This window comes from Lutra lutra, chromosome 13 (assembly GCF_902655055.1).
Source record: "Lutra lutra chromosome 13, mLutLut1.2, whole genome shotgun sequence".
NCBI lineage: Eukaryota > Metazoa > Chordata > Mammalia > Carnivora > Mustelidae > Lutra > Lutra lutra.
In genome coordinates, this window is record NC_062290.1 from 51,995,842 (window position 1) to 52,012,976 (window position 17,135).

General features: G+C 36.4%; 1 protein-coding gene across 3 annotated transcripts in view; it reads left to right on the forward strand.

Annotated features, from left to right (window-relative positions):
- IFT74 (intraflagellar transport 74) overlaps positions 1–17,135 on the forward strand; it is a 92,101-nt gene that overhangs the window by 30,452 nt on the left and 44,514 nt on the right. For all 3 annotated transcript variants that reach the window (XM_047699310.1, XM_047699311.1, XM_047699312.1), the window contains exons 9-13: positions 781–919; positions 2,124–2,186; positions 7,083–7,226; positions 8,817–8,857; positions 16,584–16,663. In XM_047699310.1, coding sequence (XP_047555266.1) covers positions 781–919; positions 2,124–2,186; positions 7,083–7,226; positions 8,817–8,857; positions 16,584–16,663 — 467 coding nt within the window. The remainder of the gene's footprint in view (positions 1–780; positions 920–2,123; positions 2,187–7,082; positions 7,227–8,816; positions 8,858–16,583; positions 16,664–17,135) is intronic.

Below are 17,135 nucleotides of genomic sequence, written 5' to 3' on the forward strand. Positions count from 1 at the left end.
AATCAAATTACACTACTCTCAGATCAGTCAGAGCTGTGTTACTTTATATCATTTACATGGTTAACTACAATACAAGATTTCAATTTCATTTGGTTAAAGAATTCTGTAGCTAAAAGATGTTTGAAAACCACTATTCTAAAATTGTTTTGTCTTGTGGGTATGACAAAGTGTAAATACCTCCTCATGTGTACAAGGCTTTCAAGATTTTCTCTGATAATCTTTGAGTTTTCTTATAAGAAAGTAAAATGAATAGTAGGGAAATAGAAGGATTTGGGAACTGAGAAGAGAAAGATGTAAAATAAGTTTCTGTTGATGTGGACAATTCTTTTTTTGGAAGTGTAAGGGATTTTCTTATTAATTTTTATTGAAGTATAGTTGGCACATAATGTTAACTTAAATTTCAGGTGTACAACGTAAGTGATTCAACAGTTCCATATGTTATGCAGCACTCACCACAAGTTACCATCATCATACAGCACTATTATAATACCGTTAACTGTATTACCTATGCTGTACTTTTCATCCCTGTGACTTCTTCATTCCATAATTAGAAGCCTGTACCTCCTACTCCCCTTCACCCATTTTTGCCCATGCCCCACCCTCTTCCCTCTGGCAACCACCACTTTGTTCTCCAAATAGAATTTTTTGTACATCTATTAGAATTTACAAGCTATGTTAAATAACTTTACCCTATTTAGTTGAGACTGTGACCTGAGTAAAATTAATTGATGTTATTCCCCTCACTGTATTAAGAGGAATATTGAATACTTTTGATTTCAGGAAAGAAAAACAAATTAGTAGTGTAGAAGAAGAAGTTGAACAGGAAAAACAAGCAGCAGATGGCATTATCAGAAACATGTCTCCTGAAAAACAAGTCAAGTACATAGAAATGAAAACCACAAATGAGAAATTGTTGCAGGTAATACTAATCACTATCCTGCTCCTCAACAGGATATAGTAGTCTTGCTACTATATAGTCTGAAGATGAGCAGCATTGGCATCCCTGAGAACTTGACTAGACCTACTGATCAGCATCTTAATTTAACAAGGTCCCCAGATAATTTGTATAGATGGACATTTAAATTTGAGAAGTACAATATAGAAAATTCATTTTCTCATGCTGCACGATGACCAAATATGACTGTATTATTTGTTCATTTCTATGCATCTTTCACTTTTGCGTGTCATATAGATACATGAAAACACTTGTTTTTTTAATGAACTATTAATAGAAATAATAAAAAACCTCAGATACCAGTGCCATAGAGATAATTACTTCCTTTCTTCCCTGCCTAATAAACAATGCATCTTTTACTTCTCTGTCCTTAATTTGAATAGCTCTTGCCTCCTAATCGTGGTATTTAAATAAGCAATTTGGGAGCCTACTGAAGGGTTATTGAGAATTCTCCCAACGTTCAGTGATGGTGGTGACTCAGATTTGCAAGTTAGTGCCCTTATATACCAAGATAACCCTTAACTAAACAGTTAACAGAGAATTAGTCCCCATAAATGCCAAAATTGAATGTAGTTCTGGTTTCTCAGATATTACTTCATTGACAATTTAATATAACTTTCTATTTTAGTCAGGATTCATAAGATACAATGAAACACTGAAGAAAGAGTATTACAGAAATGCTGAAGTACCATCAAAATACAGTTAATCTTGCCCGTGGTTTTTGAATAAGTAAATAGCTTGAAAGTCTTGTCTGTAGGAATGAGCCATATAAATTACTATATATCTTGGCTCTAAAAGAAATTAGGCAAAAGATATGGAAACATGGTTTTAAAAAATCAAAGTTAAAAATCATAACTTTAAACAATAACATTAATTTGAAGGCTCCTGATATTTAAATACTTTCAAAACGGCAGTGATGATTCATTGTGAAAAGATTTGGCTACCTTTGACAAGCTCATAAAGTATTTTTAAAGGTAGATCATGACAAGTTTTGGGGAATAATGAAAGAAACTGGCAGAAATAGAAATAATGTTAATAAATTCTAGTCAATAGCAAGTATTGGATGTGTTTATAAAATTTACTTTGTCACATCCATATACGAAAAGCTAAGAAACAAATTATTCTATATATTACTCTTATGTATATTTACTTTTTTCCTTTTTCTTAGGAGTTAGACACGCTTCAGCAACAACTAGACTCATTGAACATGAAAAAAGAGAGCTTGGAAGCTGTAAGTATAAAATCAAATAAGGGTTTTTATATTACTCAGCTACAGAAGATAATTCCACTGAATATATTAAAGGAACTCATTCAAGTATATATTTATTTAGTAGTTTACTAAGAGGAGTATAACTTTTTTCCCATTTAGCACTACAAATATCCTACTTTGGTAAGAAATTAGATTCAGTTATTGAGTACCTACTGTGTGCAAGATCATTCTACCTTGCTGAAGCATGTGAAATCTAATGGTAATTTAAAGACACAAATAAGAGATTAAAAAGAATTGAAGAGGGAGAGAGAAATTAGATTCAGTTACTGAGTACCTACTGTGTACAAAATCATTCTGCCCTGCTGAGGCATGCGAAATCTAATGGTAATTTAAAGACACAAATAAGAGATTAAAAAGAATTGAAGAGGGAGAGAGAAATTAGATTCAGTTACTGAGTACCTACTGTGTACAAAATCATTCTGCCCTGCTGAGGCATGTAAAATCTAATGGTAATTTAAAGGCATGAACAAGAGATTAAAAAGAAGTGAAGAGCGTGAAGAGGGAGAGAAATCAGTTAATCACTTTAAAGATAAAAATGCCTGCTATTTGTTATTTGTTCATTTAAAAGTTTTAATTTAAAAAAAAACATGTTTACGGTTAAAAAAATTAAGATGAAAGTGAAAATTTTCTTTTCCCTCTTTCCAGACAGAACTACTTTGTATTTTTTGAACCCTTATTCTTTGCTTTTTTTGAGCTCTTTACATAGATCACCAGCATTGTCATTTAATCTTTACAACAGTTTTATTATCCTATCCTGGTTTTATTGTTGTGGAAAACCTCAAGTGGGATTCACATTTAATATGCTGTCTGCAGTTTGGTTTGTTTGTTTTCACCTAACATTCTCTCTTGAATGTCTATGTACATCAGCTCTCAGAGATCTCCTTCATTATTTTAAATTACTGTATTGTGTTACATTGCATGACCAGAACACAGCCTTGTAGATGAATAGGTTCTTTACAGGTCTTTTAGTTTTTTGGGATTATAAACAATGCTGCAGTGAAACAATGCATTTTATACAGAATTAAATGGCTGTGTCATCAGATACGTTTGTTGCAGTGCGTTAAAAGATAAATACACACTTCTAAAATGTAAGGCTGCCAAATTCCCTTCCAAAGAGGTGGTTCCATTTACTACTTCTAGACTCAATGTATGAGAGTGCCTGTTTTCCCATGAACTCAATAGCAAGCATTATTCACTTTTTCCATTTTTACTAGTTTAATAAGTAAAAATTTCTATCTTGCTTTAATTTTCAGTTATGCATGAAATTATTTCTTTATATATTTGTTGGCCAATGTATATCTTTTTCTGTGAACTACCTTTTTCAAGTCCTTAACACTTCAGTATACTGTCTGTACCCCAAATCTTGCCTACCTTTCTTGATTTCCTCTGGATTCAGGTAGGTATCATGATTCTAGGATTAGTAACAATTGTAGATTGACAGGAGTGATGTTACCCTTTCTTGCACAAGAAATAAGTGTGAGTATTTTGTAATTCGTTTGTAAATTTGCTTTTGAAAAAGTAGTTTGCTTAAAAATGCCAAGGGGCACCTGGGCGGCTCAGTCGCTTAAGCCTCTGCCTCAGGTCATGATCCCGAGGTTCTGGGATCAAGGCCCACGTTGGGCTTCCTGCTGAGCAAGGATCCTGCTTCTCCCTTTCCCCTTGCTCTTCCCCCCCCCGTTCATTCTCTCTCTCTGTCAAGTAAATAAATAAAATCCTTAAAAAACATTAAGATGGCTTTCTATACTGATAGTCTACGTGTGAATATATATAATTTTTATTTTTTTTATATCTCTGGTAATAGAAATATGCTTCAAAGAATAAGGACCACATTTAGTATTAACACAGCTGTGCTGCAGAATTCCTTACTATCTGTTTTAGGGTGTGTGGGGAATGTCAGGTCTTATTTCTCTTGGCATATTTAGTTTCTGCAGGAAGAGGTGTAAGCTATGTCCTTGGATTTAGTGTTTGTATCGATGCCACTGTATTGATGCCACTTTTTGGCATCAGCACAATAATGTGAAATTTAATAAAAATTTATCTCAAATCAAGAATATATAAGTAGTGGGGTGACAGGGTGGCTCAGTCACTTAAGCATCTGACTTGATTTTGGCTCAGGTCATGATTTCAGATCAAGCCCTTGTGTTGGGCTCTGCACTCAGCTCATAGTCTGCTTGTCCCTCTTCCTCTTCTCCTCTCCCTATTCTCTTTCTCTCTCAAATAAAATATTTAAAAAAAAATAGAAGTTACTAGTTCTGTTTAACTTTTGCCAGATTCCTTGTATTTTTTTTACCTCTTCTTCAAGAAAACATTATGTTAAATATCACTCAGCTAGTATTTATTGAATATCTACTCTGTGCTAGCTCACTACTGTGCTAAGTATTACTCAGTTCATCATGGAGTGGAAAAAACAGGTGAAAGATCAGCACGAGTTTTATTGAGGAATAGTTTTATTGAGATTAAATTCAAACAAGTCTTAGGATGATTAAGCAAAAGGAAGGAGGAGACAACTATGAAAAGAGATACCCCATGGGGCACCTGGGTGGCTCAGTGGGTTAAGCCTCTGCCTTTGGCTCAGGTCATGATCTCAGGATCTTGGGAGAGCCCCACATTGGGCTCTCTGCTCAGTGGGGAGCCTGCTTCCCCCTCTCTCTCTACCTGCCTCTCTGCCTACTTGTGATATCTCTCTCTCTCTGTCAAGTAAATAAAATCTTTAAAAAAAAAAAAGGGATACCCCAAAATATCTGTATTTCATTATCACACTTTTTCACCTGAAGCTAATCCGTTACTTTGAGCTATGTATATGATGTGTTTTTTTTTAAGATTTTATTTTTAAGTAATCTCTACACCCAACATAGAGCCCAAACCCACAATTCCTGAGATCAAGAGTCCCATTCTCCACCAACTGAGCCAGCCAGGTGCCTCTATATTGTGCTTTGTAATAGACTTTCAAAGATTTCCACTAATTTACTTTTTCCTTTTAAGATTCCTTCTTTTTGAAAGACAATTATCATATGAACTCCCTGATATGAAGAATTTGAGAGACAACGTGGGGGGTTTGGGAGGTAGGGAAGGAAAAAATGAAACAAGATGGGATCGGGAGGGAGACAAATCATAAGAGACTCTTCATCTCACAGAACAAACTGAGGGTTGCTAGGGGGAGGGTTATAGGGAGAGGGTGGTTAGGTTATGGACATTGGGGAGGGTATGTGCTATGGTGAGTGCTGTGAAGTGTGTAAACCTGGCAATTCACAAACCTGTACCCCTGGGGCTAATAATACATTATATGTTAATAAAAAATTAAAAGATTCCTTCTCTTTGGCTTTCAAAAAAGAGGTCTTGCCTTTTAAAAATTTGGTCTTATTCATGCTGCGGACCTAGTTTCAGATATCATCATTCACTTTTTTGTTGGTTAATACAGAAAATTACTTAGATCTGAGATCCTCAGTTTCTTTATGTGTAAAACAGAGATGATGATATTATCTGATAGAATTGTTTTGAGGATTAGATATAGTATATAAAGAACATGGAATATAGTGCTCGGCACAGAACAAGTTATTAATAAATAACAGCTTCAAATGCCATTTTCTCCCTCTTCCTCATCGCTATCAACAACCCTAGCTCTTTTGGTTGTCTAATAAAGTTACCACAGCCCTTATTTTCTCTTTGTGAACAGTAGAATAGTGGTGAATATACAATAACTATTCTACTCTTGTGTATTAATTTCCTAGTGCTGCTGTAATAAAGAACAAGAAATTTCCTAACAGATCTAGAGGCTAGAAGTCTAAAATCAAGGTGTCAACAGAGCCATTTCCTCTGAGACTCTGTTAGAATCTTCCCTGACCTCTTCCTAGCTTCTGGTGGTGCCTATTGATCCTAGGCATTCACTCTTTATTTTAGCTGCATCACACCATTTCTGCGTGTGTCATTGCATGGCATTCTCCTGTGTCTCTGTCTGTATGTCTTCTCTTACAAGGACACCAGTCGTTCCAGATTAGGGTATTAGGGTCCACCCTAATTATCTCGTCTTAACTTGACTAAATTGGCAAAGACCCCAATTCCAAGTTAGGTCATATTCATTGGTATCAGAGATTACCAAGACTTCATCATATCTTTTTGAGTGATACAGTTCAACCTATATAACATTGTATTAGAGTATGTATATGACTATATGTGTGTGTATATGAAATATATATATATAATATATGTTAAATGAAATATATATGACTATAACATATATTATATGAAATATATGAAAATATATTCCCTCTAGAGATCAGTTCTTTAGACTTTAATATTGTGGTTAAAGTTGTACATACATTGTGACATTTTCTTTATTATCTTTCCATTGGTAAAGATGTGTTATCTTTGTTCAGGTCTTATATTTGGAAGAAAAAATAAATTACCATCTTCTTAGGAATCTTAGACTGAAAATAACTTATGAAGGAAAAGGGGTATATTTTAATTCCAATTTACAAGTGCTCTTTGTAGCATCATTGAGTACTATAGATATTTGATATCTCTATTTAAAAATGCTGATGGGGGGCGCCTGGGTGGCTCAGTGGGTTAAGCCGCTGCCTTCAGCTCAGGTCATGATCTCAGGGTCCTGGGATCGAGTCCCGCATCGGGCTCTCTGCTCAGCAGGGAGCCTGCTTCCCTCTCTCTCTCTCTCTCTTTCTCTGCCTGCCTCTGTCTACTTGTGATCTCTCTCTGTCACATAAACAAATAAAATCTTTAAAAAAAAATAAAAATAAAAATGCTGATGGTTTAAATTTTCCTTTTTCTTATAAACTGAAACCTATATGATAATAGTTTCTGATAAAATATTAATTAAATTTTTCTTCTTTTTGTGCCCTTCAGGAAATAGCACACTCTCAGGTAAAACAGGAGGCTGTCTTGCTGCATGAAAAACTTTATGAATTGGAGTCCCATCGAGACCAAATGATTGCTGAAGACAAAAGCATGGGGTCTCCAATGGAAGAAAGAGAGAGATTACTTAAGCAGGTAGAAAAAACAAAAATACTTATTTTACTATATTAAGGTGTGGTAAATGTATTTATTTCTTTTATTTAAGGCATATGAATTGAACAGAATGCCAGTAAGTTGATTGTCTTAAAAAAATAGTAAAAAGTGAGTTTTATCTAAATTGAGATAAACTATTTGACCAAGAAAAGCTGGGTGAAAGACATTTCTCATATAAACTGTTTCTTGATTTAAGTCCTAATTTTATGTGGTCTTTATGCACATTTTGGCCATTTTTTCATCTTTTGGATCCATTAAGGAAATTGAAAGCCCTTTTTTTGCTTAGTAAACAATTACATGATCTTATTGAAGTTCTGTTCCATTATTTGATTGGGGCTTCATATTTAGAAAATGAAGTGCTCCAAGGCTAATGAATTTTTTTTTAATTTTATTTTTAAAGATTTTTATTTATTTATTTGACAGAGATCACAAGTAGGCAGAGAGGCAGGCAGAGAGAGAGAGGAAGGGAAGCAGGCTCTCCGCTGAACAGAGAGCCCAATGCGGGGCTTGATCCCAGGGCCCTGGGATCATGACCCGAGCCAAAGGCAGAGGCTTTGAACGCACTGAGCCACCCAGGCGCCCCGTAATGAATTTTTGTGGTTATTATTATCAGCGTCTTCATGAAGTGATTGAAATTAAAATGTCCTGTGAAATCACAGTATGTCACCAAGTTGTGTTACATGTATTCAGTAGCTTTATTACTACCCAAGCCTAGTTTTAGTTTAGCACCAAGTTATAATTACCCTGTTTTTTAGAATGAGACACCCTAACTATAGGGCCCTTAGGAGAAATGCATATATATTTGGGAACAGCACCTATTGGAAATTTACAAATGAGACTCCTTTGTGGTCTTAGGTTGAACCCAAATGGTCTGGAAGAATATAGGATCAACTTGGGATCTATTTAGTATTAGAATCATTCCAGGAAGGTATTAAAATCTAAAATCTCTGAAGTTCCTTGGAAAGAGATCATTGGAGGCAGGGGACAGAGAGTGTGATTTTGGGATAGGACTGTCAAATGAAATGCAGAATAGCTATTTAAATTTTAATTTCAGAAAGCAGTGAATAATGTTTTGAATAAGAGTGTGTGTGTGTGCGCGTGTGTGTGTGTGTGTATGCATGGTATATTAGGGATGGTATATACCTGCCCTAAAAGTTATTCCTTGTTTACCTGAAATTCAGTTGTAATGGGTATTGCTAAATCTGGCAATTTCTGCCTTGTGTGTGGGGATTGAGAGGATGAGGGGAGACTCATCTGAGTCTCAGAAATCCTGAAAATCCTGGGTATTTATGTAAACTGTTCCAGGCCTGAAGACATGTTAACCTCATGGTGCCATGTGGAGGGTATAGCTCTATCAGTCATCACTCTTCCTTTGAGGATGAAGGAAGAATCTGTGAATAGTTCCTTAATAATGTGTTTTTTAACTTCAAAGGTTGAATTTTAAGAAATAGGTTTCAAGAAAAAGACTACATTTGGCATTTTAGTACAGCATACCTTCAAAGGAAATTATGTTTAAGGTATTCTAACAATGAGTAATTCTTTAAGTACTGTTTTCTTTTTATGCCTTTTTAGGTTAAAGAAGATAATCAGGAAATAGCCAGCATGGAGCGACAGTAAGTAAATTTATAATAGGACATATTCCATCCATTTCACATCTTTTAAATTAAATTCTAAACCTGCAGTAGGTACATATTGTTACAGTTATTTTTTCCTATAGTTCATACTGGTACTATTGATGCAGCTTTTAATCTTATTTGCAGCTTTAAACATTTCTTTTAATGTTTAGTTAAGAGCCACAGTGTAGTATAATTATTATTATTATTTTTGAGAGAGAGAGCATGAGGTGAGTATGGGGAAGGGCAGAGGGAAAGAGAGAATCTTAAGCAGACTCCACATCCAGTGCCGAGCCCGATGTGGAGTTTGATCTCACGACCCTGAAATCATGACCTGAACTTAAATCAAGAGCTAGAAGCTTAACCAACTGAGCTACCCAGGTGCCCCTATTCTTAAAAAATAGCTTTATTAAGATATACAAACCATACAATTCACGTATTTAAAGTATACAATTCAGAGGTCTTTAATGTATTCAGAAATGTGCAGCCATTACCCACTGAGCCACCCAGGCACTCAATAAATAAAATCTTTAAAAAATAAATACCTGGAGAGGAGAAGGGAGTTGAGGGAAATTGGAAGGGGAGGGGAGCCACGAGAGACTATGGACTCTGAAAAACAATCTGAGGGTTTTGAAGGGGCAGGGGGTGGGAGGTTGGAACAAGGTGGTGGGTATTGGAGAGGGCACGGATTGCATGGAGCACTGGGTGTGGTGCAAAAACAATGAATACTGTTACGCTGAAAAGAAATAAAAATTAAAAAAAATACATGGAAACAAATCAAGAGAGAGAAGTATATAACAATACAGGCCTTTCTTAAGAAGCAAGAAAAGTCTCAAATACACAACCAAACCTTACACCTAAAGGAGCTGAAAAAAGAATAGCAAATAAAGCCTAAAGCCAGCAGGAGAAAAGAAACAATGAAGACTAGAGCAGAAATTAATGATATAGAAATAAAAGAAAAACAGTAGAGGGGCCACCTGGGTTGCTCAGTGGGTTAAGCCTCTGCCTTCAGCTCAGGTCACGATCTCAGGATCCTGGGATCGAGCCCTGCATCGGCCTCTCTGCTCAGCAGGAAGCCTGCTTCCCTCTCTTTCTCTCTCTCTGCCTGCCTCTCTGCCTACTTGTGATCTCTCTGTCAAATAAATAAATAAAATCTTAAAAAAAAAAAAACACAGTGGAACAGGTCAACAGAACTGGGCATGGGTTCTTTGAAAGAATTTATAAGATCTGTAAACCCCTACTAGCCAGACTTATCAAAATGAAAAGAGAAAGGACCAAATAAATAAAATCATAAATGAGAGAGGAGAGATCACAATGAACACCAAAGAAATACAAACAATTATAAGAGCACATGAGGAACAATTATATGCCAACAAATTATGCAATCTGGAAGAAACAGATGCATTCCTAGAAACATATAAACTACCAAAACTGAAACAGGAAGAAACAGAAAACCTGAACAGACCCATCATTTAACAAACTGGAGCAGTTATAAAAATTCTGCCAACAAACAAGGAGTCCAGGGCTGGATGGCCTCCTAGAGGAATTCTACCAAACATTTTAAGAAGAATTAATACCTATTTTTCTGAAGCTTTTTCAAAAAAATAGAAATGGAAGGAAAACTTCCAAATTCATTCTATGAGGCCAGACTTACCTTGATCCCAAAACCAGTCAAAGACCCCACCAGAAAGGAGAATTACAGACCAATATCCCTGATGAACATGGATGCAAAAACTCGCATCAAGATGCTAACTAATAGGATCCAAGAGTACATTAAAAGGATTATTCACTACAACCAAGTAGGATTTATTCCTAGAATGCAAGGGTGGTTCAACATCCTCAAATCAATCCACATGATACACCACATTAATAAAAGAAAGGACAACCATATGATGCTTTATTTGCTATTCTTTTATTTAGGCTTTATTTGCTTTTATTTTTTCAGCTCTGTTTGGTGTAAGGTTAGGTTGTGTATTTGAAATTTTCTTGCTTCTTAAAGTCCTGTATTGCTATATACTTTTCTCTCTTCATTTGTTTCCATGTATTTCTTTTTTAAAGATTTTATTTATTGGGCACCTGGGTGGCTCAGTGGGTTATAAGCCTCTGCCTTTGGCTCAGGTCATGATCTCAGGGTCCTGGGATTGAGCCCCACATTGGGCTCTCTGCTCAGCGGGGAACCTGCTTCCCCCCCTCCACTCTCTGCCTGCCTCTCTGCCTAAATGTGATCTCTCTCTCTCTCTGCAAATAAATAAATAAAGATCTTTAAAAAAAAGATTTTTGTTTATTTCCATGGAGGGAGAGAGAGAGTGGGCACAAGCAGGGAGAGAGGCAGAGAAAGAAGGAGAAGCAGGCTCCCCGCTAAGCAGGGAGCCCATCACAGGGCTCAATCCAAGGACCCTGGGATCATGACCTAAGCCAAAGGCTGATGCTTAACCAACTTAGCCACCAAAGCACCTCTATTTCCATGTACTTTAAAAATTTTTCTTTAATTTCCTGGTTACTAGGATGCTCTTTAACCTCCATGTGTTTGTTTTCCTTCCAAATTTTCTCTTGTGATTGAGTTCAAGTTTTAAAGCATTGTAGTCTGAAAATATGCATGGTATAATCTCAGTCTTTGGTACCAGTTGAGGCCTGATTTGTGACCCAGTATGTGATCTGTTCTGGAGAATGTCCCAGGAGCTCTCAAGAAGAATGTGTATTCTGTTGCTTTAGGATGAAATGTTCTGAATATATTTATGAAGTCCATCTGGTCCATTGTGTCATTCAAAGCCCTTGTTTCCTTGTTTTCCTTGTTGATCTTCTGCTTAGATGATCTGTCCATTGCAGTGAATGGGGTGTCCCTTACTATTATAGCGGTATTATCAATGTTTTTCTTTAATTTTGTTATTAATTGGTTTGCATAATTGTCTGTTCCTAACTTAGGGGCATAGATATTTATAATTGTTAGATCTTGTTGTTGGATAGACCCTTTTATTATGATATAATGTACTTCCTCGTCTCTTTTTCCAGTCTTTGGTTTAAAATCTAGTTTGTCTGATATAAGAATTGCCACCCCAGCTTTCTTTTGATGTCCCATTAGCATGATACATAGTTTTCCACCCCTCACTTTAAATTTGGAGGGGTCTTTGGGTCTAAAATGAGTCTCTTGTAGACCGCATATCCATGAGTCTTATTTTTTTTTAAATCCAATCCAATACCCTTTGTCTTTTTATTGGAGTTTAGTCCATTTACTTTCAGAGTAATTATTGTAAGATATGAATTTAGTGCCATTGTATTAACTGTAGAGTCACTGTTTCTGTATATTGTTTTTGTTCCTTTCTGGTCCTTATTACTTTTTGGCTCTCTTTGCTCAGAGGATCCCCTTTAATATTTCTTGCAGAGCTAGTTTAGTGTCTACAAATTCCTTTAGTTTTTGTTTGTCCTGGAAACTCTTTATCTTTCTTTCTATTCTGAATGACAGCCTTGCTGGCTAAAGTATTCTTGGCTGCATATTTTTCCCATTTAGCACATTGAATATATCATGCCAGTCCTTTCTGGTCTGCCAGGTCTCTGTAAACAGATCTGCTTTCATTCATATGTTTCTACCCTTTTAGGTTAAGGACCTCTTGTCCTGAGCTGCTTTCAGGATTTTCTCTTTCTTTTTTTTTTTTTTCTTTTTTAAAGATTTTATATATTTATTTGACAGAAATCACAAGTAGGCAGAGAAGCAGGCAGAGAGTAGGAGGGAAGCAGGTTGCCCGCTGAGCAGAAAGCCTGATGTGGGGCTTGATCCCAGGACCCTGGGATCATGTCCTGAGCTGAAGGCAGAGGCTTTAACCCACTGAACCACCCAGGTGCCCCTTCTCTTTATCTTTGAAATTTGCAGGTTTCACTATTATATGTCAGGGTGTCACCTATTTTTATTGATTTTGAGGGGGTTCTCTGTGCATCCTGGATTTAAAGGCCTGTTTCCTTCCCCAGATTAGGGAAGTACTTACCTATAATTTATCCAGTAAACTTTCTTGCCCCTCTCTCTGTCTCTTTGTCTTCTGGGACTCCTATTATTCAGACACTATTTTGCTTTATAGTATCATAGATTTCTTGAAATCTCCTTTGGTGATCCAGTAGTTTTTCTCTCTTTTTCTCACCTTCCTTATTTTCCATCATTTTGTCTTCTATATGACTGAACTCTCTTCTGCCTCATTTATCCTAGCTGTTAGAGCCTCCATTTGTTACTGCAGCTCATTAATAGCATTTTTGTTTTTGGCCTGATTAGATTTTATTTCTTCTGTTTCTACAGTAAGGGATTCTCCATTGTTTTCTGTGCTTTTTTTTTCAAGCCCAGCTAACGTCTTTATAATCGTTATTTTGAATTCTAGTTCCAACATCTTACTTATATCCATATTGACTAATTCCCTGACAGTTAGTACTTCCTCCTGTTCTTTCTTTCGGGGTGAGTTTCTCTGTCTTGTTATGTCCAGAAAAGAGTAGAAAAGAGTGTGAGAGAAGACAAAAATAACAACAACAACACCAGAAAAAGAGCAAACAAAACTAACCGTAAGAAAGCAGAAACAATGGGACGCCTGGGTGGCTCAGTTGGTTAAGCAGCTGCCTTCGGCTCAGGTCATGATCCCAGCGTCCTGGGATCGAGTCCCACATCGGGCTCCTTGCTCAGCAGGGAGCCTGCTTCTCCCTCTGCCTCTGCCTGCCACTCTGTCTGCCTGTGCTCGCTCTCTCTCCCTCTCTCTCTCTGACAAATAAATAAATAAAATCTTTAAAAAAAAAAAAAAGAAAGCAGAAACAAAACAAAATAAAAAAAAATCAAACAAGAAGTAAAACAGAACAAAACAACGAACTAGATCCTGGGTGTGTTTGTTCTGTTTGTTAAAAGAAACTAGATCCCAAAATAGGAAAGAAAAAAAAGTATGCATATAGAAAAATAAAATACAATGAAAGGAAATAAAAAATAAATATATATACATATATATATTTATATAAATTTTAAAAAAGAATTAAAAAAAGAAATGAAAAAATAAGAAAATCGCTGGAAAAAATAAAACTGAAAAACTAAAGAATAATAATAAAAATAAAGAACCACAAATGCTATATACTCTTTTCCCCAAGAGCTGAAGTTTTGCAACTTATCTGTGATTAGTAAACTTTGTGCTAGCCAGTTATTCCTGCTATTCTTCTGGGGTAGGGGCCTATGAGCTGGTTCTCAGGTGTCTTTGCCCTGTTGGAATTGCACCCCCATTGCCAGGGGGTAGGGCTCAGTGTAAGCGGCTCCAGATTGCCTATGTGGCGCTGTTTTGCTCCCTGAAGTCTTTCAGCATCAAAGAAGGGGGATGAAAATGGTGGTGCCCCATTTTCTAGCCCTGGTGCTGAAGTTTGTGCCCCTGACCCTTCAGTGAGCCCCCAAAGGAAAGCAGTCAGTCACTCTTGTCTTGGTCTCCATTTGAATTGTGTGTTCACCCAGTCTGTGACTGAGGTTTGTTTTTTTTTTTTAAGATTTTGTTTATTTATTTGACAGACAGAGATCACAAGTAGGCAGAGAGGCAGGCAGTGAGAGAGGAGGGAGGAGGAAGCAGGCTCCTTGCTGAGCAGAGAGCCTGATGCGGGTCTCAATCCCAGAACCCTGGGATCATAACCTGAGCTGAAGGCAGAGGCTTTAACCCACTGAGCCACCCAGGTGCCCCTGTGACTGAGTTTTTATCTGGCATGCAACCCAGTTTTGAGTCTCTGGATGTTTTGGATTCCTGTGGTACAGATCCATACTGTTTCTTCTGGGGTGGGGAGGGGGGAATCTTCCTGCACTTCTGGCTTTTGCTGGGTCCCTGTCCAGAAAGCAATTGTGTGACTGTGTAGTGATTCTCAGTTTATGGCAACACCGAGCAGAAAGCTGGCACCTAGATTCACTGTTTTCAGTCAGCTTCCCCACTCTGATGCCTGGGAACTCTGCTGTACTCAGGAACCCCTATTCTTTTTGTGAACCCAGGGTTCCTGAGACCTTGCTTTCCCACCTGGAGTTCTGCCCTGCTTCATCACTAAGCACCTTTAAGCCAGGGACTTCCCCCACCATAGCAGACTTCTATAAGTTCCAATTTTGCACTCCTTTGCTCTAATACTTTGCAGTAGCTTCCTTAAGAAAGCTCCCTCCCCTTGCTCTATCCTCCAGTGTATCACCCAGGATTCATGTCTCCATTATCTCCTACCTCCCAAAAAGTAGTCACTTTTCTGTTTGTAGAATTGCAGCATTTCTTTTCTCAGATCTCCAGTTGATTTCATAGGTGTTCAGACTGATTGATAACCATCTAGCTGAATTCTAGGGACCAGATGAACTTAGGGTCCCCTACTCCTCTGCCATCTTTACTCCTCCCTGATTTATTTATTTATTTTAAAGAGAGAGAGAGAAAAGGCAAGTGCATGCATGAGTGGGGGAAGATGGAGAGGGAGAGAAAGAATTTCAAGCAGTCTCTGTGCTGAGCAGGGAGTCAATGTGGGGCTCAATCTGATGACGTTAACTGACTGACCCACTCAGGTGTCCCTCCTTTGCCCAATTTTTAATTTGGTTATTTATCTTTTTATTATTGTGAGAAATCCTTATATGTTCCAGAGACAGGTCTCATATAATGTATTTGTTTCAGGGGTACAGGTCTGTGAATCATCAGTATTATATAACTCATAGCACTCACAATAGCACATACCCTCCCCAGTGTCCATAACCCAGTCATCCTATCTCTCCTCTGCTGCTCCAGCAGCCTTCAGTTTCTTTCCTGAGATTAAGAATTTAAGAGACAAGTCTCTTATCAGATAAATGATTTGCAAAGTTTCTCTCCCATTCTCTGGGTTCTTCTTATTTTCTTAGTCATGTCTTTTGAAGCACAGAAGTTTTAAATTTTGATAATGTCTAGTTTATTTTTTCTTTTGTTGTTTATGGTTTTGGTGACCTATCTAAGAAACCGTTTCCTAATCCAAAATCAGGAAGATTTATGCCTGTGATTTATTCTTAGAATTTTGTAGTTTTGCCCTTATGTTTAGAGCTATGATCCATTTTAAGTAAACTTTTGTATATGGTGTGAGATAGGAGTTCAGTTTTATTCTTTTCTTTTTGCTTATCCAGTTGTCTCAGCAACATTTGTTGAAATATTCTTTCAACAAATACCATTTAATATTCTTTCCCTGCTTAATTATTTTGACACCTTTGTCAAAAATCAGTTGTATATAGATACAGGGTCTCATTTCTTATTTTGTTGCTGTATATATCTTCCTTTATTTCAATACAACACTATGTTAATTACTGTAGCTTTGTAACAAGTACAAATGCTGTTTGTTAAAATTTTAACCTATATAATCTTCAATCAATGGTAAATTTTCTCTTCTTTTCTAATTTTTGAGACTAATTTGCCATTTTAGTTCCGTTTGTACAAACCAACAAAAAAGAAGGTTGCTAAAGATTTTTCACTTTAATACCACAAATTAAGCTCAAAAGAATGTTGGGGAAAGGTTTGCTTTTGAAATCAGGCAACCCAACATGCTCAGAATATACTTGCACTCTGAATATGAATCCTAAAGAAAGATCTAGAAAAGACTTTTCTCTCTAAATTTATATATTGTATTCAGAATAGGGCATATTATATACAGATACTATTTTTGCAACTTAGAAAAGATTTCCTAATGTCATCATTAAATGTTTCTGTTGAATTTCTAAATTATCTGTCATAAATTTATTAAATAATATTTTCAACAGGTTAACAGATATAAAAGAAAAAATTAATCAGTTCAATGAAGAAATTAGACAACTGGACATGGATTTAGAGGAACACCAAGGTAATTTTTCTGGAATTTTTATAATGTATAATAACGGATATATAGCAATATTGACTTAGTATTAACTTAGGTCTCAGGGACTATTTCCTTGGGATTTATTATTTAATTCTTAATGAGTTCCCTAACTTTAACTACTAAAATGCTTAACTATACTATAATAGTAAATATTTTAATTACTGTTAAATTATTTAAGCAGACTAAAAACTTGAAATAACTTAAAATAGTTATATGGTGACAAGAATTTATTTTGTTTTGCAAATCAGTTTGTTATGAAATGAACTAAAACAGTTGAAAGTTATTACAGATTTCTAATTTATACCTCCTTAATATGTCAGCTATCAATCGATTGGGGTAAGAATTGAGATGGGAGAGAGGATCATGTCATAAACAGAAAGAATTAATTCTTTAGGGGGTCTCAGTAATGAGGTAGCAAGCACTGATAATTCTGATCCTTTTCCAACTTTCTCCAGCT